At 41.0% G+C, this 20,142-nt stretch overlaps 1 protein-coding gene across 4 annotated transcripts in view; it reads left to right on the forward strand.

Annotated features, from left to right (window-relative positions):
• myocd (myocardin) overlaps positions 1-20,142 on the forward strand; it is a 475,084-nt gene that overhangs the window by 447,590 nt on the left and 7,352 nt on the right. For all 4 annotated transcript variants that reach the window (XM_052033032.1, XM_052033033.1, XM_052033030.1 and 1 more), the window contains 7 exons: positions 8,996-9,127; positions 10,038-10,294; positions 11,680-11,833; positions 15,162-16,208; positions 17,179-17,274; positions 18,693-18,821; positions 19,726-19,780. In XM_052033032.1, the coding sequence (XP_051888992.1) occupies positions 8,996-9,127; positions 10,038-10,294; positions 11,680-11,833; positions 15,162-16,208; positions 17,179-17,274; positions 18,693-18,821; positions 19,726-19,780 (1,870 nt within the window). The remainder of the gene's footprint in view (positions 1-8,995; positions 9,128-10,037; positions 10,295-11,679; positions 11,834-15,161; positions 16,209-17,178; positions 17,275-18,692; positions 18,822-19,725; positions 19,781-20,142) is intronic.

Consider the following 20,142-nt stretch of genomic DNA (forward strand, 5'->3'; position numbering starts at 1 on the left):
TCACCTGGATCCACCCGTCTCTTTCTAGCTCTTGCCCCACCCCTCCCTCTCACACTGTTACACTGGCTATCTCCCCTCTACCCTTTCAATCCAGATTAAGGGTATCGAGCCAAAATGCTAACTGTCCATTTCCCTCCACAGATGCTGCCTGGCCCACTGAGTTCCTTCAGCAGCTCTTTTTCTTTTGCTGTGCGTATGTTTCTGTTTTTGTGGATTCTCAAGTTTCAAGGTTCACCAAACTGTCATGCTGAGTGTTTAAGAATCCCAGTTTAAATCTGATTTGTGCAAAGTTGTTGGCCTAGGAATAAGGTGTGGGTCACAATTTTCACTGTTCCTTTCAGATTCTCCACGCATATGATGTGCTAACACAGTGTCCAGGCATGTTGGTGGAATCCAATGGAGTGCAAAACACGTCTGAAACTGCTTGCATATTCCTCATTGGCCCATGCCTGCCCTGTGGAAGATGCAATCTATTCTTATAGAAGCAAGCATTCACAATTCTAGTGAGCATAGCCTCAGTGCAGCTTAAAGAGGACCTGCCTGAGCAAGTCCCAGTCTGTGGAGCCTGGTGCTGCAAATCAGCTTCAAGAAGGTGCACTTTAAAGAAAAAAAAATTTGTATGTCACATCAGCTTCCCTTTGTCTCTGACCTCCCCCCAACTCCCACCCTTCAATCTGCAAACCAAGATAGAAACACAAACTATTTGCAGAACGAGTGGAAGAAAAGCCAACTTATGAAAGGGAAATTGTATTTAATAATTTTAAGATCTTACAAGGATACAACTTGTAGAGTAGATAAAAGGGGAGCCTGTGGATACGGCACATTTAGATTTCAGAAAGGGGCCTATTAAGAAGATATAAAAGTTTTACATGAGATTACACAGGGTAGAAACAAGCAGTTTGACCCACACCCCAGGTCATGCCAGCATTTATGCTCCACTCTACTCCTCTCCATATCTTTCCTCAGCTTAATCTGTCCATGTAACTCTCTCTTCTCTTTATCTCCATGAGCTTGTCCAGCTTCCCCTTAAATGTATCTGCACCTCAGCCTCTGTGGTTTCAAATTCCTCATTCTCACCACTCTGGGTATCAAAGTTTATTCTGAATTCCTTATTCAATTTCTTGGTGACCATCTTGTATTGATGGCCTCCATTTACACACTTCCCCACACATTGGAAACATTCTTTCTGCATCCACTCTGTTACCTACAATAATAGTTAAGACATCTAATAGGTCATATCTCAGCCTTCTCTTCTGAAGAGGAAAACAGGAACCCAACCTGTTCACCCTTCCCAGATACGCATACCCTTGTGTTCCTGGTATAATCCTTGTAAATCTCCTCTACATCTTCTCTTGTGACTCTCTACCCTTTTAATAACATGGCAACCAGAAATATGCAGAGTACTCAAAGTGTAGCTTAACCAATATTAAATCCAGGTTTAACATGACTTTTCTATTTTTCATAATAATAAACCCCAGTAATTGGTCAGCAATTTATTGTGACCTTCTAGCACAGCTTTTAATGATTGGTCTATTTATACTCCACATTCCTTTGTTTCTCTGCTTCACCACACTCGCAATATCCAAGTAAATTTATTAACGTCTTCTATAATTTTGTTGCTGTCATCTTCAGTGTTGTCTATTCCACCTCACTGCTATCTGCACCCCTTGGCATTCTCTATTTACAAATTGTGTTCTTGATTCTAGAGTCCAAATAGTTAATGTAAATTGTGAACAGCAGTGGTCCCAGCACTGATGCTTGTGGAACGTCACTGTTCTCCTCCTCCCACTCCAAGTAGCAACCCTTTGGTCCCGCTTTCTGATTTCACCCCAAACCAACTCACTGCCCAATTCTACTCCTGACCCTGCATTCTCTGACATTCCTTAGTCTATTATGAGATACCTTACAGGCTTTCTGAAGATCTAGATAAATTATATCTACTACATTACCTGTTACCTACTCAAAAAAAAATAAGATTGGTCAAGTAAGAATTTTTCCTTATTATTTCCTTGTACTTTTCATTACAAGATATTCTTCTGTTCTCTCCTTTTATTAGAATTCCATTATTTATCCCTGTCTATAGTTCCCTGGATGCGTTTTCTTCCTCCTTCCTATATATAGGTATTATATTAGCTAACCAATGGCCCTTTGGCATGTTATCTTATTCTCACAAATTATTAAATATATACAGAAACACTGTGCTTTCTCCAGACTATTTTAAACTGCTTGGATGCAATCCATCTGGACCGGGGGAATAACATTTCTTTTGAGTTTATTTAGTTCTTTAATGTATGCAATTTTTCTATTTTAAATATACCCATTTTATTACTCATCATATATCCCCCAGTTTTATCTCCCTGAGAAAAACCAAAGTGAAACAATGATTTGATGTTGATATAAAAGCTCTCTCATTTATCATGATTTTTTTCCCCCAGCTGGCCTTAAATGGCCCTAGTCACATCACAACCTTCCTTTAACTGTATATGTATCCATAAAATATCTTAATGTTTTATCTTCTTTGATAATTTAATTTCACTCTGCCTTCTAATCCCTAATCCCCACACATCTCCCCCCTCCACCCGGTGGAAAGCTAGAGAAGAAATTGTGGAGGCTCTTGCAGAGATTTTTGCTTCATCTCTGGCCATAGGTGCTGTTCCGGAGGACAGGAGAGTGGCTAATGTGGTACCATTGTTTAAAAATGGTAGCAAAAAGAAGTCAGGAAACTACAGGCTGGTGAGTCTGACATCGGTGGTGGGAAAATTACTGGAGGGGATTCTGAGGGACAGGATCTACCAACATTTGGAGAGACAGCCTCTGATTCAGGACAGTCAGCACTGCTTTGTGCGTGGGAAGTCATGTCTGACAAATCTCTTGGAGTTCTTTGAGGAGGTAACCAAGAGGGTAAATGAGGGTAGAATAGTGGATGTTGTCTATGTAGACTTCAGCAAAGCCTTTGACAAGGTCCCTCATGGCAGGCTAGTCTGGAAGGTTTGACCTCAGGGGAACCGTGGGGAGATAGGATTCATAATCAGCTCAGTGGTAGGAAACAGAGGGTGATGGTCAAGGGTTGTTTCTCACACTGAAGGCCTGTGTCCAGTGGTGTGCCACAGGGGTCGGCACTGGGATTTTTGTTTGTAATTTATATAAACCATTTGGATGAAAATGTACAAGGCATGGTTAGTAGGTTTGCAGATGATACTAAAATAGATGGTGTTATAGATAGTGCAGAAGATTATGAAAAGTTACAGGGGGATCTTGATCAGCTGGTTATGTGGTCTGAGGATTGGCAAATGGCTATCAATTCAGATAAAAGTGAGGTATTGCATTTTGGGAGATCAAACCAGGGTAGGACTTGTAGGTCCCTAGAGCGTGTTATGGAACAAAGGGACCTTGGAGTGCAAGTGCATAGTTCGCTGAAAGTGGCGTCACAGGTAGATAGAAGGTGTTTGGCACACTGGCCTTCATCAGTCAGGGCATTGAGTGTAGGAGTTGGGAAGTTATGTTGCAGTTATAAGACATTGGTGAGGCTGCACTTGGAGTATTGTGTACAGTTTTGGTCACTGTGTTATAGGAAAGATGTTACTAAACTAGAAAAAGTGCAGAAAAGATTTACCAAGATGTTGCCAGGGCTTGGGGGGGCTGAGTTTCAAAGAGAGGTTGCATAGACCAGGACTTTATTCCCTGAAATGTAGGAGATTGAGGGGTGACCTGATGGAGGTATGTAAGATAATGAGGGGCATAGACAGGTTGAAAGCCCATAGTCTTTTTCCCCAGGGAGTGGGTGCTAAAACAAATGAGCATAGGTTTAAGATCAGAGGTGAGAGATTTAAAAGGGACATCAAGGGTAGCTTCTTCACGCAAAGGGTGGTGCGTATTTGGAATGAGCTACCAGAAATAGTGGTTGAGGCAGGCATATTAGCAACATTTAAAAGCCATCTAGATAAGTACATGGATAAGAGAGGTTGGAGGACTATGGGCTAAACCCAGGCAGATCGGACTAGTTCACTGGGCAACATAGTCGGCATGGATGAGTTGGGCAGAAGGGCCTGTTTCCTTGCTGTATGACTATCGCTCCACTTTCAGTCCTGATGCAGGGTTTTGACCTGAAGCATCGACAATTCCTTTCCTCCCACAGATGTTGCTCGACCTGCTGAGTTCCTCCAGCAGATTGTTAGTTGCTCCCTACATGTTTTGTTTTATCTTCCCCTCTGCTTCTATATATTTAGTATTTGTCTCTTGCCTGCCCCCTCAGTTCTCCCCCATCTGTCTTTTATTCATCCATGGAGACTCATGGGTGCTTAGTCTGTTCTTTCCTTTTAGCACAATATGTTTTTACTACGTTCATCTGAGCACTTCGTTGTTCCACATCATTACTTGCCAATATTGTTGCTCTCATTACCCTCTGTTCTCAGCCCCTCGAAATCACATTTCTTCATCTGTTAACTTGGTTTTCATCGTGCTATACTTAGGTCCTTCTCTTGTCGTCTGAAACCATATTTAATTATGGTCACTCTTGTCGTCTGAAAGCATATTTAATTATGGTCACTGTTGCCCAGTTGTTCCCCTTCTTTTACTTCTCTTATCTGCTCTGGTTCATTATTAAATTTGATAGTGAGCCCTCCCTCGTTGGGCTTTTAACATTTTGATGAAGGAGGAAGTCCTCATATGTGGTGGGAACTTCATTCTCCCCCCAATGAGTATCAGGGTGTTGAAATCTTCCATCACATTATCATTTAGTAATTTTTACTCTGGAATCTCCATATTTTGGTGGTCTTGGATCAATACAGGGAAGCATGGATCATGTTGTCCTGTGGTGTCTATCCATGGACACTCATGGGATAGCTGGATCAACCCAGCATCGCACCCAACCAGGATGCCTGTCAGGTAAGTAAACTAACTTCAGCCTTGGGCACCTACCCCACCCACCCCCAATCCCTCCCACTGCATCACTAAAGCCACCTTCCACCCCAATACACCGGTGCCTTGGAGCCTGCACATACAACCTCCTCACTACCACAGCCCCTGATCACTGAAAACGTCACTCCTGATTTTAACCCCCCCCCCCCCCCATGCCGTTTTTATGTCCGAGCCTTATTTTTCAGACCAGTGCACATCTTGGCAAGTCCTGCACAACTCCTCCATGTTGGTCAGGCAACATAATCACATGAGTGCTCTGATGCAGCACGAGTGCTCTGCCTGTGGCCACATGGTTTGCACACCAGAGTCATGTTGTTTACCGTGGAGTCTTAAGTATTGGTAACGTCATGGACTGCCGTGGAACACCAGCATTGAGACTGCTCTCTGGTGACTGTGCTTTGACTAGCATGATGCTTTATATATGATGCTGGATGTTCAGAGAATCGAATCATTTCCAGTTGCGGTCAGTCTCTGAGTAAGTTATGCAGACTTCTCAGAGTGGCTTGAGCATGGTTGTTTCCAGCATGCAGTGTTGGGAAGCCCACAATCCTGACATGGCAGTTTGTTGCACCATTGCAAGGGAGAGAGAGAATGAGATATTTTTAGTTCTCCTGGTACAGACTTCAACTCTGGCCTTCTTTATTCAACTTTAGCTGGCAAACTGGCTGGAAAGAGTCAGGTATTGATGGCCTTGACAGTCATACAGCACAGGAACAGGTCAGTTGGCCTACCAATGTCTATGCTGAGCATCAAGTACCTATCAGTTCTAATCTCATTTACTAGCAGCTGGTCCACAGCCTACCATGCCTTGGCAATTCAAGTGCTCGTCCAAATGTCTCTTCGATGTTGTGAGAGTACCTGCTTCCAGCAGCTTCTCAGGCAGTACATTCCAGATCACAACTACCCTCTCAGTGAAAATAATCTTCCTTAGATTCGCTCCAAGCATAGTTCTCACCTTAAAACTTTACCCTCTGCTCTTGGAACCATTGTTGTGAGAAAAGGTTTCTGACTATCTATCCTCTATGCTGCTAATAATTCTCTATACTGCTAGCGGGTACCTCCGCCCCCTGTGCTCCAAGGAAAACAAACCCGGCCTGTCCAGTCTCTCCTTATGATTGAAGCATTCCATGGAACATCCTGGTGAACCTCCTCTACACCCTCTGCCATGCAATCAAGTCCCTCCCGATTTTGTTGTGCATTTAGAGTTGCAGCTATAATACGTTGCATATTTCAAAAGAGCAGCACTTTGGTGAGCTGCAGGTGACTCACATGTTCTTGCTGACTAAGGAGGATGAAGAATAATTCCTCTCTGAAGACCTTTGGAGGATACAGCCTGCAGCTGAGGCTCCTCTTTTATTCTTCCTCCTTGAGCTGCTTCCCATGTTATTCATATTGTCTGCTCATTCTTCCAGTAATACTGTATTCCTAGTGAAATAGCCACTGAACCCAAGAAGTAGGAGCAGGAGTAGTCATCCTGCCCTTCAAGCCTGTTGTGCCATTCATCAAGACCATGGCTGACTTTCCATTTCAGTGATATTTTCCTGTATTATCCCTGCATTTCCTGATTCCCTTCACATGCAGAAATCCATCAAGCTCTGTTTTGAGTGAACTCAGTGAGTCGCTACAGCCCTCCAGGCTAAAGAATTCCAAAGATTCACCAACTTCTGAGTAAAGAAATCTCTCCTCATTTCAATTCTAAACAGCGTATCCCTAATCCTTGGTTCCAGACTCCTCAGCCAGGGGAGATGTACTTCCTGCATCCAGCCTATTGAGTCTAAGATTTTTGTAAATTTGATTGAGCTCACTTCTCATACTTTTAAACTTTAGAGAATACAGCCCTGATCTACTCGATCTCTGCTCATACAGTATACCCACCATAGCAGGAACTAGCCTAGTAAATGTTCAGTGCACTCCCTCTATTGCAAGTATATCCTTATTAATGTGATGAGACCAAAATGTACATAATACTTTAGATATAATTGCAGTAAGACATCTTTAGTACTGAAAGGACTCCTATCTAGAATCAGCTGATTATTGCAGAAGTTTTGAAGTCAAAGCAAATTTTCCTCCTCCCAACACAGCAGCCCAGCGGACTTTACAAACTCCAAATCATTCTGAATGTGCCAAACACTGCTTGAATCAATGCAACATTTAGTTAAATCAAAGCAACGATCAGTGGAAGCCAGGCAGAAACCAACTTGGAAGTATTTGATGATTCATTTAACCAGGGTTAGACAGGGGTTCTTCCTGTTAGTGAATGCATGTGTGCTATGTGAGATACCGCATGGTTTGGTTTATCATTAAAGTTCAGTTCAGTATCACTAGTATCATCTCGGCATTGTTGAAAGACTGACGTCACAATCTGCTGCTGGTATAAATGCCACGAGTACTGGCATCCTTCCCAACATGGTGATTAGTGTGACTTGTGCTATGGATATGTGAATGTGAATTGGACACTTTATTAGAATCAATTTAACACCTAGAAAATGGATACAGTACATCTGAATTTTACGAACAGCCCCCTTTTAGAAGAAAAATGGGTTAGCTGAGGAGCAAGTCTAAGTTTTCAAAGGTTAATGAATGCAGGGGAGCAAAGAATTCAGCACAGTGACATGCTTTTGAAGATAATATTCTTGGCTCATTGGAACTGTTGTCTGTGACTCTCAGGGCTGTGGGTTGAAAGGCCCATCCTGTGAGCCTCTGCCGATATTTCAGTGCAATGCTGTGAAAGTGCCACACAGTTGGCTGTCTCATGGCTGAGGTATTTAACTGAGATCCTGTCTAACCCTTCATGGATGCATGGGATCCAGTGACACCATTTGAAGAAAAGCAATGGGAGATCTCCCAATCATCTGGCTAACATTTATACCCAACCAGCATCATGAACTAACGTAGTTTACTCATTTATCTCCTTGGACCAGACTTTCTGCTTAAAAGCTGGCAAATCTGCTTGAACTTCCTCAGATTTCCCAGCTCACAGGCTGGGACTTCTGCCTGCTGAACCTGCACTAGTTAAGATCTGCCCAAGTAGGTTAGCCCCATTGAAAAGAATGGGAAGAAATGATGGCGGGAGGAATGGTAATTAGGCTATTTTATTCATTTTGTTTAAATACATTTAATTGTAAATACGGATGAGTTTTATTTGCTATTAAGACTTATTTATTTAGACTGCTTTAATTGTATATTTGTTTTTTAATAATTCCCATGTGTTTTTGAATATTTGTCAATGTCAAAGACACTTGTAGTCATTCAACTTAAATAACAGCTTTGACAGCTGGTGAGCCCAGCAAGGGGTCTTTCTGGAATGCAGTCAGAGAGGTCCCGCATTGCAGTCTACCAAACCAATGAGCTAGCCTCCAAGAGAAAATTGCACCAGAGGGGTCCAAGGTCAAATGTTTGGCAAGCCCAAGCAGATCTGCTGGTTAGCAGAACATCTAGGCCACTTGTTAGTGGACACATTGGCTGCAATATGTGGTAGTGGAAGTTTTTCCAGAAGTACCTTGGAAACTGCAAGACAGTGTGTGAGTTTCCAACAGTCATGCAAGAAGATATATCAATCCACATTTGTGTAACTTAGAACAAACTCGATTGTGACTTGAGACCTGCCTATGAGAAGACTAGTCAACAGCAGAAATGTATGAACTAAGTGGAAAAATTGATCTACAGATCTGGTCCAGTTCCTACATAGTCAATAATAATCTACTTTTAACAGTAGATTCAGTGCACAGTTGAAGCTGGATGTGGATTGTAAAATTGATTCAGGAAATATCTCTTAAAAGTAGTAGAGGTTTGGTTGTGCTAAATAAAAATATTGGCAGTTTTACAACATTGCATTACTGGGACATTAATGTTTCAAATTGTTGCTAAAATATACAACATAATTTGTACTTGGGCTAACTTAAACTGTCTCAACAGATTTCCCAAATACAAAGCCATTGGGCCTGTGACCTGCTCCATGCAATTATTCCAGGGTTATGTGTAGATAATTAACCCGCAGGAAGTCAGGAGTTAAATATGAAAATGAAGGAGTAACATAGAAGCACACAGCCTTCTAACTTTCTTCTATTTTGCTTTACAGTATCTTCCTCACCTCTCCCAGCAGTGTGACTTAAACAGATCTACGCCCAATAGCCAGATCAGACAGCCAGGAAGCCAAAACCAACAGAATGGCCAAGTTACCACACCAATCCCAGTGCCAGCAATAGTTAAAGTAAGCCCAAATCACTTGCCTTACTACAAGACCACAACAAAGCTGTTGAACATTATTAATGAAATACTGCAAAGGATAAAGCAAAATGTGATTAGAAAGATTAACTGAAAGCAAATGTTATATTAGTCCATAAAGGACACTTGTTTCCTTGGTAAAGTATTACAGGAAATGTTTGAATGTGATGCTTTACAGGGTCATGGTGGAGATTTTTCTGCACCATGATCCTGTTAATGGTGAAATTCATTACTTTTTTCCTATTGTCCTATGTTATCTTTCAAAAAGAATCAGAATTACATGTAATTCTTTGTATCTGTTACATCTACATCAGTATTGGCCAGAAGAAGCTGCTTGTAAAATAAGATTTATTTTTGCAGCAGTAGCTAAAGGAAAAAAAAGATAGGATACAGGATGGGGGGTGCACTGGGAGTGGGAATGAAGACCATCAGGGAAAAGTTATGGTAAATACCAGACTTGTAACATCTGAATGCAACTCACTTTGATTCATATTGAACTCAGTTCAGTGCTTGAAGTCCAGCTTACACAATACAAAGTTAGCTTTGGCGTGTAAGTGGAACAGCGTTGCACCATTGCTAAACTAGTCCCAAGAGAACAGACTCAAATGCACCACCATGTGCGGTATCCTATTTAGTGGAAAAAAAACACCAATTACTGTCTAAATTACCTTACTGAATACCTACAGGCAGCTGTGTCAAAAGGCAAATTAGATTCCTAGCTTTCACCATCCATCTCCAAGCTTTACTGCAGATGGACTTAAGTTCTTGTGCTGAAGTCAGTAAAAGAACAGCAAGGAAGAAAAGCCACTTGTTTTGATACTTGACTGCATCTACTAAACAATGTATTGCGTGAAACAAGTTTAAATATTCCCTTTCATCTCTTCTATTAAAATTAGACAAAGCCATCATCAGATGGGAAGAACCAGCGGCACAAGAAGCCAAAGGACACAAAGCCAAAGGTGAAGAAACTGAAGTATCATCAGTACATTCCACCAGATCAAAAACCAGAGAAGTCCCTCCCTCCAATGGACTCAGCCTATGCCAGGCTACTCCAACAGCAACAGCTCTTCCTCCAACTGCAGATATTAAGCCAGCAACAACATCACCAGCAACATCAATACAACTATCAAAACATTCTCTCTACTCCTCTGAAGTGAGTAGACTAAACCTTTTACCTATTTGTATAGGACTAGAGTCAGAGAGTCATACAATACAGAAACAGGCCCTCAGCCCACTGTTTCTATGTTGACCATCAAGCAGCTATCAATACTAATCCCATTTATCCACTCACCTGAGCAAATCAGTATTGGTTTTCAAACGTCACGAGGGACGTACAATGGGTGGTAAAATTCAGCATCCATTAGTGTGAGCAGTCAAGGCCAAATTTCTCCTTCTCTGCTTTATTTGCTCCTTAGCACTGTGAAATATCGAGAGAAATTCCAACTCAGACAAATTCCATTACGATAACTGAAGAAGGCTGAGTACACTTTTTTCGGTGGTTATCTTGTTAGCAATGTGTTGTATCCTGCTGCATGGTACTTAAAGAAGGATAGATGATGGAAATTGTACAGCAGGTTGATTGCTAAAAGGAAAGTAAGGTTAATGTTTCTAGTGCAACTGCTGATCAAGATTCAGCACTGCATACCATCCATAATGAAAAATACTCCAATGTCCAAATATGTTTGTGATGATATTGAGTGTACCATCCAAGAGCTCTAAACTTAAGTCAAGACTATAAGCCCTATCTGGTATAAGTATCTATGAGTAACCTCACTTTAGGGAGATTATACTGTATCAACCTGCACTTCAGGGACTAGTTTATGTTGGTCTCTTACGCAAAGGTCTAGCTGTCAATAATCACTATTTCAAGCAGTGGGACCCTCCTCCCAACCAAGGAGGAGATACTTTCAGCTAATGAAGCAGTTTAAACATAGTTTATTTTATTTTAAGTGAGATGCATTTAATTCTAATAAGTAATTCTTAACAAAGATTTGTAACTTACAAAGGATTTCCAAAAATAAGTACAATTCTTACAAGCTAAAAGGTCATACCAACAAGTTGCAGACAAAAAGTCATCAGTCACAGAAACCAAAGGCTGAGGAATGAATTCTAGGTGTTCTTTCTGTCATGCTTTCTTTCTCTCTCATTACCCCTACCCTGACTACCTTCTAACATTTATACTGTTTTTCTACTAGTTGGCATCATTGGTATGTTACATTTCTCAACTACATTCATCAGGCCAGGTGGATGGAGTGTTTAATTAGGCCAACGTGGACTCTCTTGATTAAGTCAAGAAGGCGAGCAAAGAATACCGGTTACAAGCTTAATTTATTGAACAACAAACATCTTGAACCTTGGATAATTTCTGCTGATGTGCTAAAAAGAAGTTTAACTTAGTGAACAAGAATTTTGAACCTTGAACAGTTTCTGCTGCTGTATTAAAATGCTGAGGATAGCAATAAACCTTTTGGGCCTGGAAACTGTGAATATCCATCACGTTCAACCAGATTAAGTAAATGTTTTGAATGCTTTTTCCAGGCAGTCTGGTGATCAGATTTCCAGAAACACATGCACCTCAGCCACTACCGTGCCAGGCAGCAGCCAATCTCCTGTGAGGTCCACGATATCAGGTCAAACCACCAGCTGCCCTTTGAAGCCAGGACCCCTTCCATCCAACCTGGATGACTTAAAGGTACCTTCAACCCCATGAGCCATGCTTAGTTAAGAATGCCTGTGTGCATTTAACATTTTACGCGAATTGAATGGTATTCCAAATGTGTGATGAAATCAACTCATTATCTATTTAGATAGTAAAAAGTGCTCAGATTACATCTAGACACTCAACTTGTTCTTGATAAATGTGGTATAAATATTGATAAATCTATCTAGAAAGTTTGCATTGGGTTTCCTATTGGGTGGGTGAGTTGATTGTGTGAAGAATTTGAGCCACTGTGAAAGCATCATAAAGGGACTTGGACTAATCTCCCATGCACTTCCATCAGGGGACTGGAAGAACCCATTCAAATGTTGATGCCAGTGAGATGTCCTTTTTGCTGATGGAGAGGATCGAAGGGTCTATTTTTTATGCAACAAGAACCTTTCCCCACACATGGTTGATTTCAGCTAAGAATTTGGAAATTACAATGCACTTTCTTTTTCAGTAATTGATTCTCTTTATCTCCATGGAGATATTTTTGAATTCCTTTTGCATTACTCATAGCAGTTCAGAGTGCAGAATGTTTGAGAGGGATAATGTTCCAGGCGATGCACTGTGTACTACTCTGGTGTTCTGTCCCTTTAAATTCCTGTTAAGTACTGCAGTGGTAACAAATCTAATCATTTGACAAGACTCCAGGTGCCATCTCAACATAACTCTGTGCAAGAAGAAACTTCACCTAAATGCTTTATTTGACCTGTCAGAGCTTGCCCTATTATTACACCTCCTTGTCCTTGCTTGCTCCAGGTGTTTTCCTGTGTACCCAATACATTTAGGTGTCTTGTTATTTCCTGTGATTAATTGTGGCCTGTTCCACTTGCAATTTGCATATATATACACACATACATTGATATTTGCATATGTGGGCACAAATGGACACATAGACAGGTGGAATACAAGAGCAGCCTTCCCCCATTTTCAACATGCTCTGCGTCGGCAGCATTAGAAGTTACGGCAGACAGTTCTTGCGTGGTTGGTGCTTGAAAATGAATGGTGTAAGCCAAAGTGCAGTAGTACAAAGAGTTTGGGCTGGAGTGAGATTGCATTCTGTTTCACTGAATGTAACAGGGATATCATGTGCAATGCAATTATCCCATATATTAAATATAGAACCAATTCTATATTTCACCAGCTATGTAGCTGATAAAATAGGCAGGCATTTCAGCACTTGTGCTGCCTGTTGAAGGTAGAAAGAAATGAGAACAGGAATAGCATGATCTTGACAGCATTTGATTAATAGGAGCATTATCAGTTATGTTTTTGTCTATACCTAACTGGCAGTCTGCAGTCTTGGCAATGCAGTTGAAATTAGTTCTGACCACACTGACCAGAGCATAGTTGACTGTCTCAGTAAGTGTTCTTAATAGGCAGGGTATAACACTTACATTGGTCCTGCACACAAAACAAATACTGAGGGATGTCAGCAGATCTGAAGCAACCATGTCCAAGTCATTCACCTTGGGTAGTGATTGTATGTTGCTCAGTTATGACTTGCAACTAAATAAATAATTATAAGTTTACAACACTCAGCTGAGAGTAAAACTGAAGTGTACTGATTGGACAGTTCTGTCTATGTCTTGAAGGAGCTTCCCCTGCAGGTACACCCACCCCACATCTCAATAATACTCTAAATAAGGATACTGGATTGGAAACTGCTGCAAAAGATTGATAATCCTCTCCGATGGTTTGGAAATCCCAATGATTTGGCAGCTGGTTGACCGAGTGCTGATTCCCATGCTCCATCTGACACACCAGGGCCTCCGTTCCCCCGCTCCCTCTAAAAGTGGAGCATCCTTTTAACGTGGACCTTTGCCTAATCAAAACACAATTGCCACTGCTTTTCCTTGAACAATATCCAAGTGGTTCTACCTGTACCTATTATTGAAGAATAAAATGTTCCTCCTTGTCCCATTGGGGGCTGTTCATTCAATCTTTATCCACATTGCATTCTGCGTAATGCATCACTAGTCATAGCAATGCTTTGTATCAATAAGTTGATCAAGTAATACATTTTACTTACGAGTCCACATTCCATAATAAAGGCTAACTGCAGTGATAAAGCTGATTTTCCTTTAAATTATGTTCTACAAGAAATGAAAAGGCCATTTTTGCATTTTCATTCTGCATGAAATTTCCAGGAGTTTAGTTTCTTATGAGAATCCAGGTATCACCTAATTCAACTGAGAGATTAAACAGATTTCATCAGACCTATTAGAGGAGCTTTAAGTTTACGTAACATTTTGTGATGACAAAGTGGGCACTGACTGCAGATGAAGAGATAGCTTGTTTCTTTGTCTTTTTGCCTTTTGTGGGATTGTTGTGAGCTAAGTGGGTGTCAGCTGCCATCTTTTCCTTCATAACAACAGTGATTGCACTTCAAAAGCAATTTGTGTCAAGCACTTTGAAACACTTCCAATAAGTCGGATTAAATATTGTTCCTTCCTTTGACCTAAAACTGGGGTGATTAGACTTCAAAAGTATTGCAAGAGTGATACTTCGTAGGTTCATTTGGGAGCGCTTTGAGTCGGAAAGTTATGGATTAATTCCCCATTTAAGAGACTTGAGCAGAAAAGTCGAGGCTGAAGTCCAGTGTGATCCTGAGGGAATGCTGCTGCATTGGAGGTGCTGATATTCAGAAGCAGAACAGGAGATTTGTCCCCCAGTGGCCAACATTTATCCCCTGTTAACGTCACTGAAACTGCTATAAGGTGCATTGGGATACCTGGCGGTCAAGGAAGCCGCAATATAGATCTTTTAATTGTCTTTGTGTTACATATCCTCCCTAAAACTATGTTTGTTCATGCTCAGTTCTCATTATCTACTGATTTACTATCCAGTCGTGAGGTCAGCCCTAGGCCGCATTTCAAGCTTTTCTCCAATTAATATAACTATACACATGTACACATTGAGGAACCAAAGTTTTTACAAGGATGCTGATCAGTTTCCAAACCACTTGTGTCAAGTGGCTCCCTGCTGTGGTGCTGTTCCAGTAGAGCACCGTCTTTGTTTACACAGCTGCATCTTGCGATTTCAAAACCATCACTCCTTGGAAGTTTTATTGGAAGTAGTCTATTAGCTAATATTTCCTGGAACAGTTTAAATATTTCATTAATTGAACATATTTTGTGTTTATTAATTTGTGCTTTTGGAACAGTATAGGGCACAGAAGTGGTGGGTGTGAAGGAGAGGGCCTTGACAGTATCCATGACTTTTGTTCTCTGTGGGAAGTTGGTGCCCCTATCTGTTGCGGATAATGAGGACACGGTGTAATCCTGGTTTTTATTTTACATCGTTGACCTTGCAGGTATCGGAGTTGAGGCAGCAGCTTAGAATAAGAGGCCTTCCAGTGTCTGGTACAAAAACGGCCCTCATGAAGAGGCTGAAACCTTTCCAGGACTCCAACGGCAACAGTTTGCCAGCCAGCAGCACTAGCACCACCTTGTCCAGCTCAGTCAGCGAGATGACAACTGCAGCGTTCCCAATGACCCCAGTGACCACCCTGTCGAGCTTTCAGACTCAGACTGCCACCACTGTGCTGCCGAATGGCTTCTATCAGTTTGGCAGCACCAGCTCAACCCCTCCCATTTCTCCAGCATCATCCGACCTCTCCGTAACCGGATCGGATTTGAGCGGTTTGCCCGACAGCTTTAGCGACGTGCCTGTACCGTCCCCACAGCTCGGACTGCAGCCATCGCCCATTCAGCTGAGTGCCGAAGACAGCCTGATGAGCAGCATGAATGGAGGCAGCATGCAGGCAGAGCTAGAGGGCTTCGACACCCAGAAGGACAAAATGCTCATGGAGAAGCAGAAGGTCATCGACGAGCTGACCTGGAAGCTGCACATGGAGCAGAAACAGGTGGAAGAACTGAAGATCCAGCTTCAGAAACAGAAGAGGAACAATCAACACGACCAGCAGGCTTCTACTCAGCCGATCTACAGCGTCTCTGTTAAGCAGGAAAACTTGATGTCCAGCTGCCCGTTCGCCGGGCAACAGATGAACGATAGGAGTATGACGCCAATGATCTCCTCCACGTCCAGCAACAGTTCCACAGAAAGCTTAAATACATGTGGTACGCCGCAGAAATCGGGCGCTGTGAACAGTCAGGTGTGTGCAGAGACCACAGAGCACAACACGGTGAGGTCACCGCCGTTCCTCAGTCCACAGTGCTCACCGCAACATTCTCCCTTGGGAGCACTAACCGGCAGCCCACAGCATGCGAGTCTTCCTCCATCCCCAAGCAACCACTTCCTTCTGCCGGTGTCACCTGCCCCCCAAAATGGAGATGGGCGTAGTGGTTCACCCCATCAGCTTCAGTCCATTCCAGCTTGCAACACTCAGCTCAAGATACAGGTAAAGCTCAAACTATTCTGAAATGCAGAGTATATTGCAAGTTTTAAATGTTATTACAGTCCCAGCCATTAATGTCACCACTGGATAAGCCAGGGAAAAGTCTACACTTACAACTATTGGTCACCATTTGCCAAGTTCACAGATGCCATTGCCTATAATATGATAAATATAAAAACTACTTTTGGCAAACTTAAATGTTCAGTTGTTCATTTTCATCTCATTCAGTTGTGATTATGCAGGGCACTGCTATCCCTTCAACTAATTTGATGGCAAGGTGAATAAGAAACTTTACTCTGTACCTAACCCTTGCTGTAACTGGCTTGGGAGTGCTGATGGAACTACAGAGAGAGCTCTGCTGTTTTGGACCTGTGCTGTACCAGCACTGGGGCTGTTGACAGAATAGTATCAAGGGAGCTTTGCCCCATCTAATCTGTGCTGCACCAGCCCTGGGAGTGTTTGATGAGATACTGCGTATGGATTTTACTCTGTATCTAAGCAGCACTACACCTAACCCAAGAGTTTTTGTGCAATATTGTGGAGGAAGCTTTACTTCTCAGTGGTGTCAGGTCAAAACTTAATATCTTCAGCATTTAACAACAAATAGGTGACTAATGTTGTAGATGGAAAGTTGACCAGTCTTTTAACTGGTCCACTTTATATAACAAGAAAATGAAGATAAAAATCAATGCAGTTCAATAAACACTAGGGATTGTGATATTAGTGAGATAATAGTTCTTTACAGCTTTTACAATATGCACGAAAAACAGTCTAAATATAGAATGATGGTTTCTGAGGGTAGGTTGTCAGAACAATGACTATCAATAAAGCAAATATGTTGAGATCAATAAATTATTGAAAAGAAAGAGGAACTGCTCGTTAACTAGTAATAAGTAATGTAAGTGTTAATATTTAATCAATGTAGATATTAATACGTGTTAATGTGGGTAATGAATATTTTTTGATTCTTTAGGGCTCAAAGGGACAGGAACCTCAGCAACAAAATGGCAGTCCTCAATTCCAGCAGCACCTCCAACAACATATAATACGACAGCAGATCCTCAGAAAGGTATTTATAATTTATGGCTTATTTACCTGGCAAATTATTTATATGCACTCTATAACATTAACATAGATGCATTGATCACAAGTAGTTCCTGCATGAAATAAACAAGGTACTGATGGGAAGAGTGCTTCTATCACAACAGTTGTTCAAGAGGACATGCAGTAGCATTGCACTCTCACCTTCATCCACTCTCAACTCTTCACTGTGCAACTGCAAGGACATGCATTTGATATATTGACAAAAATAGCTGTATCAACTCTATTACTAAGATATGATTGCACTGGAGAAGGTGCAAAGGAGATTAATGAGGATGTTGCCAGGGCTGGAAACATTTAGCGATAAGGAAAATTTGGATAGGCTGTGATTGTTTACTTTGGAACAGAGGTGGTTGAGGGGAGTCTTAATAGGTGTATAAAATTACAAGGAGCCAAGACCGAGCAAAGAGAACCACCAATTTCCCTTAGCAATGGGGTCGGTTATCAGAAGTGATAGATTTAAAGTTATTGGTAGAAGGGCTGGAGGCAAGATGAAGCAAATATTGTTTTACCCAGAGGGTGGTAGGAGTCTGAAACTGCCTGGCTGAAAGGGTGATGGAGGCAGAACCCCTCATTCCTTTCAAGCAATACTTGGATGTGTATTTGAAGAGCCATCATCGATCCAGAGCAGATGAGATTATGTTGACTGGCTCCTTTTCAGTCAACAGGGGCACCAAGGGCCAAGATGTGCAGTAAATTTATTATGATTCTATGATTATCTGTGACTGTTGAAAACCTCTACTGCTAGGTTAAAAGGTGCCTTGGCATTGCAGTTACCTGCACTTGATCACCATGATCGTTCTCTGTCAGGAGATAAGATATCTTTATTAGTCACATGTACATCAAAACACACAGTGAAATGCATCTTTGCGTAGAGTGCTCTGGGAGCAACCCATTTAGCTATCCCAATTAGAATATCAATAAAGGGAGATGAGAGAGGGATGTAGAGTCTGTAGAATGGCAGATCAAGTTCACATGACCGTATCACCACTTCCTGCTTCTATTTCTTGTTCTGATATTCTCAATTCTCAACACAGTTTACACGAGAGAAATCCAGAAGACCTAGCAGTTAAATTCTTCCCTTCAAGACCTGACTTTTGACAACTATCACGTTTAGATATACGAGATTTGTGAATTCAAAGATGTTTACTAAAAGCAGAAATAACTGATGGATGAACAATGCATTAAGTACACAAATTACACCTTTGGTAAAATGCAAGTCTGTAGTATTGTGGGAAGAAGTGTGCTGATCATTCATAGTTCGGCTCCTATGAGATTACCTTTTACAGCCTCTGTAAATTTAAGCTTGTAAACAATTTTAAGCTCAAGAAACTAACAGTATTCATTCATTATCACTGCATGTTTCTGTTGGACCATTTTATTTAGATGAATGTTCCTAATACTGCAAATCAAGTTGGTCAAAAATTTGTCATCAATGCTGCTTCCTTCTGTAATTCAAACTCAACCCTTAGCAAGATCAAACAGCCTCCATCCTACGAAGATGCAGTGAAACAGGTGAGAACTAATTGCCAGTGAGTGTAACTACTAGTAAAATATACATACTTTAAAGAGAACAGATTAGTGTCATTTTTATGGCTAAACTGGAGAAGCTGGGTTGTTCTTGCAACAAAGGTGGTCAAGAGAAGATTTGATAGACTGCAACTAGATTAGATAGAATAAACCCCCATTAACAATTAGTTCAAGGGCTAGGAAGCACAACATACACATGGAGGAGAGAATGCCTTGTGCAGAAAGTTATGATCAGGAACTCACTTCCTGTTTGGGTGGCATAAAACAAATAAGTTCTTTAATAGGGAATTAGAATGGTTTGTGTGAGAGAATAAGTTGCAAGTCTTTGGGAAAGAAATGGATGAATGTAACTAAATGGCATTCTTCTTCCAGGAGATGGCAGAGACTAGAAGTGGCCACATCCTGTGCCCTGACAAATCTATGATACTATGAGCCATTTTTGCATACTTAATAGAAGGTAGTAGCATTTGCCAAATCACATTGCAGGAAATATTGGATATTTGCAATTCTGTGCTGCCATACTTCTCCAATTTTATAAATGAACTTTTCAGTTATTTTCTGCTGGTGTTACTGAATATGTGGTGATTCACCACAATCACACTTTTTCTTCAACAATAGTTAATTGAGTTCTTTTTTGCAGGGAGAAGTATTTTAAGACTAAGATTTTAAGTAATAAACTGATCAATGTGAAATTATGATGTAGTTTTCTCTATTTTACAATTTAGTCTGCCTTTAGAAAGGTTAAATGTTCTTTAATTTTAATATTCTAAGAAATTTAAAGTTGTAAATTTGGTTAATCAGTTCTATATTATGATTTAGTCAGCTGACTTTTTAAGTATTCTTACTGGCTGAGTCCTATTTTACATAGTTTAAATTTGTTTATTTGCAGCAAATGTCTAGAAGCCAGATGGATGACCTGCTGGATGTGCTGATTGAGAGCGGAGGTGAGAGTTCTTGCATGCATACTTGAAAATTATTCATTCTCTGAGGAGGAAAAGAATTTTTTTCCATTGTGAAATTCTGTAAATGTCTGTTTCTACCATTTACTGGTCACACATTGAAAAGTTTACTGTTTCAGATTGGAAAATAGAGAACAGTATCACATTTTCTTTTCATTTTATTATTTAAGATGATGTTTACCATAACCTGCTTGCTTTAAACACATCAACTCTGGCATTTAGTAAAATAGACATTTCACATTGTGACTTAGATTTAAGTAATTATTAGCAGGCATTTAAAGACCATAACAATTTTTCTGCGCAGTCTCTTGCATTGCGTTTATGATATAGTTACAAGTTGAGGAATC

Source organism: Pristis pectinata, chromosome 18 (genome assembly GCF_009764475.1).
Source record: "Pristis pectinata isolate sPriPec2 chromosome 18, sPriPec2.1.pri, whole genome shotgun sequence".
Taxonomy (NCBI): Eukaryota; Metazoa; Chordata; class Chondrichthyes; order Rhinopristiformes; family Pristidae; genus Pristis; species Pristis pectinata.